At 47.5% G+C, this 2,444-nt stretch overlaps 1 protein-coding gene across 1 annotated transcript in view; it reads left to right on the top strand.

Annotated features, from left to right (window-relative positions):
• The window catches only part of LOC107298772 (peroxidasin homolog), a gene marked incomplete at its 5' end in the record, with an annotated part of 57,346 nt that overhangs the window by 11,690 nt on the left and 43,212 nt on the right, over positions 1-2,444 (top strand). Inside the window, one exon of the mRNA XM_029286613.1 lies at positions 510-581. Within this exon, the coding sequence (XP_029142446.1) occupies positions 510-581 (72 nt within the window). The remainder of the gene's footprint in view (positions 1-509; positions 582-2,444) is intronic.

Genomic DNA, 2,444 nt, shown 5'->3' with positions numbered 1-2,444 from the left:
TTCCTTCCTTCCTTCCTTCCTTCCTTCCTTCCTTCCTTTTTCTTTCTCTTTCTTTCTTCTTTCTTTCTTTCTTTCTTTCTTTTTCTTTTTCCTCCTCCTCCTCCTCCTCCTCCTCCTCCACCTTCTGTCAAGGGAGATAAACAAATTCTGGTTCATGCTCTTCTGACGGCCTCAACCCTTGTGAATTTATGTTGCGTCTTTGATATTGCCTTTCCATCTTCTTCTGGGTGTGCCTCGTGCTCTTTGACCTTCTCCTCTTTTTGTATATTCCTGTAATCCCAAGACAACCTCTCCACTTTATTCGCTGTTGTTATAGGTAGGAGCCACTATTGTGAGGATATTTCTGCAGCATCAATTTCAGAACTTGAGAGCTACATACTTTGAACTATGTAGAGATCTTGCTTAGGGAAGACCTACCAACCGTAAACACTCACCTACACGGCCCTACCTTTAAATCCCAAGTCTTTGATGGTCACTCAAGCACGTTCTCTTTGTTGTCTCCAACACAGATTCTTGAACAACAACCGAATTTCGCAGATCCAGCCAGGAGCCATAGCTCAACTTGAATCTCTCAAACGCCTGTAAGTAGACAGCATGCATTAGAGCAGGGGTGTCAAACTCAATTTCATTGAGGGCCGCATCAGTATTGCGGTTGCCCTCAGGGGGCTGGGTGGGTGTGGCCAGGGGGGGTGCGGCCTACTGGGTGGGCATTGATGGAGTGGGTGTGGCCTACTGGGTGGGCGTGGCCAGCTCTACATCGTTCACGTCAAGGGTGCCTGTGGGGGCCTGGGCAGGAGTGGGACAGATCTGAGGGTCTCTGGCAGAAGGGGGTGGGATCAGGGCAAGCACCAAGGCATGGTCCACTGGAGGAGCCTCACTGTTCCTCTCAGTCCATGCGGCGGGGGGTGCGGGCTGCCCGGAGCCCTGGGCAGCAGAGGTCAAATGCCCAGCCTGGCCTTTGAGCACCCGTGGCACCAAGCCCAGCCCCACTTCCTCAAGGCTGCTGCTCAAGGTTCTCCTGGTTCCTCGCTGTTTCTGGACGGCCTTGTGGAGCTAAGACTGAATGCGTTTCAGCATAGATGGCCACCACAAAATTGTACATTGGCTCCTGGCTGGCCTGGGCCAGGGCCAAGGCAGCGGGGTCTGTTCCCTCACTGTTTCCAGGATGGCTTCGCGGGCCACATGAAACCACTTCGCGGGCCGCATCCGGCCCCCAGGCCTTTTGTTTGACATGTCTGCATTAGAGGTAGTTCTCAACGTACGACCACAATTGAGCCCAAAATGTCCATCACCAAGCAAGAAAGTTCTTAAGTGAGCTTTACCGCCATTTTATGATCTTTCTTGCCACAGTGAATCACTCCAGTGGGTTCCAATGTACACGGGTATATGTAGAAAGTTATGTTCAGCAGAAGGTCAGCAGAAAGTCAGTAGAAAGTCAGCAAAAGTCAGCAGACCATCTGACTACAGTCTTAGAACGGGAAAGGGCATAAAGAGTTGGGTCTGGACCTGACTGATTTGCCATTGGCCTATAGCTGTCCTTTTGGAATCTGCTATGCCAGTGGACCTCATTGTAATGGGTTATTAATGTAAGTGATGTTGTGTTATTAGGCTTGCTATGTTCCAAAGCATTAGCAAAATAAACCTCTGAATCTTAAAGTAAGAATTATTGTTTTGTGCTGCTGTCTCTTGTCTTTTTCATTGGGTTTTCCCACAACATTAGCAACCAGGTTGTTAAGTGAATCTGGCTTCCCCATTGACTTTGATTGTCAGAAGGTTCGCAAAAGGGGATCCTGTGACCCCGGGGACACTGCAACTGTCAGAAATATGAGTCGGTTGCCAAGCATTTGAATTTTGATCATGTGACCACTGGGGATGCTGCAATAGTCATAAATGTGAAAACAATGACCCTAAGTCACTTTTTTCGCTGCTGTTCAAACGGTCACTAAATGAATGGTTGTAAGTCAAGGACTACCTGTACAGAAAATTATTCACCATCCTGTTTTTTTATCTAAGGACCAGGATGATTCCTTATTCAGCAATCCAGTGGTTTGGTCCCCAATAAATATGACTAGCCTTTTCCTCCAAAAAGACCATGCCACTGGATACCCCTGTCCTTTTCCAAGAAACCTTTCTTAGGGACCTCACTCCCTGATCTCAGCTGGACAGTTGGAAAATAACATTATTGTCAACGCTGCTAATATATGCAGAACTGTCTGGTATTTTTAGAGTTAAATCAGGTGACAGGGAAAGGGGAGGAGAATATAAGGAAAGCCCGGGAAAAAGAAACGGAAGTGAATCTTTGCCCTCCAAGTTAATTGGAAGATGTGAATCATGACCCCAAAATAGGGGAGGGGAAATGCCTGGAATGTTATGTGCAAAGGAAGGGAAATTCAGATCTTAGCATTCCACCATGCCGTGCTGACACTCTGTAATACTAATAAAGG

Source organism: Protobothrops mucrosquamatus, unplaced genomic scaffold (genome assembly GCF_001527695.2).
Source record: "Protobothrops mucrosquamatus isolate PMUCROS unplaced genomic scaffold, P.Mucros_1.0 scaffold4267, whole genome shotgun sequence".
Taxonomy (NCBI): Eukaryota; Metazoa; Chordata; class Lepidosauria; order Squamata; family Viperidae; genus Protobothrops; species Protobothrops mucrosquamatus.
The sequence above is the reverse complement of the archived record's forward strand: the minus strand, read 5'-3'. Positions and strand labels throughout refer to the sequence as shown.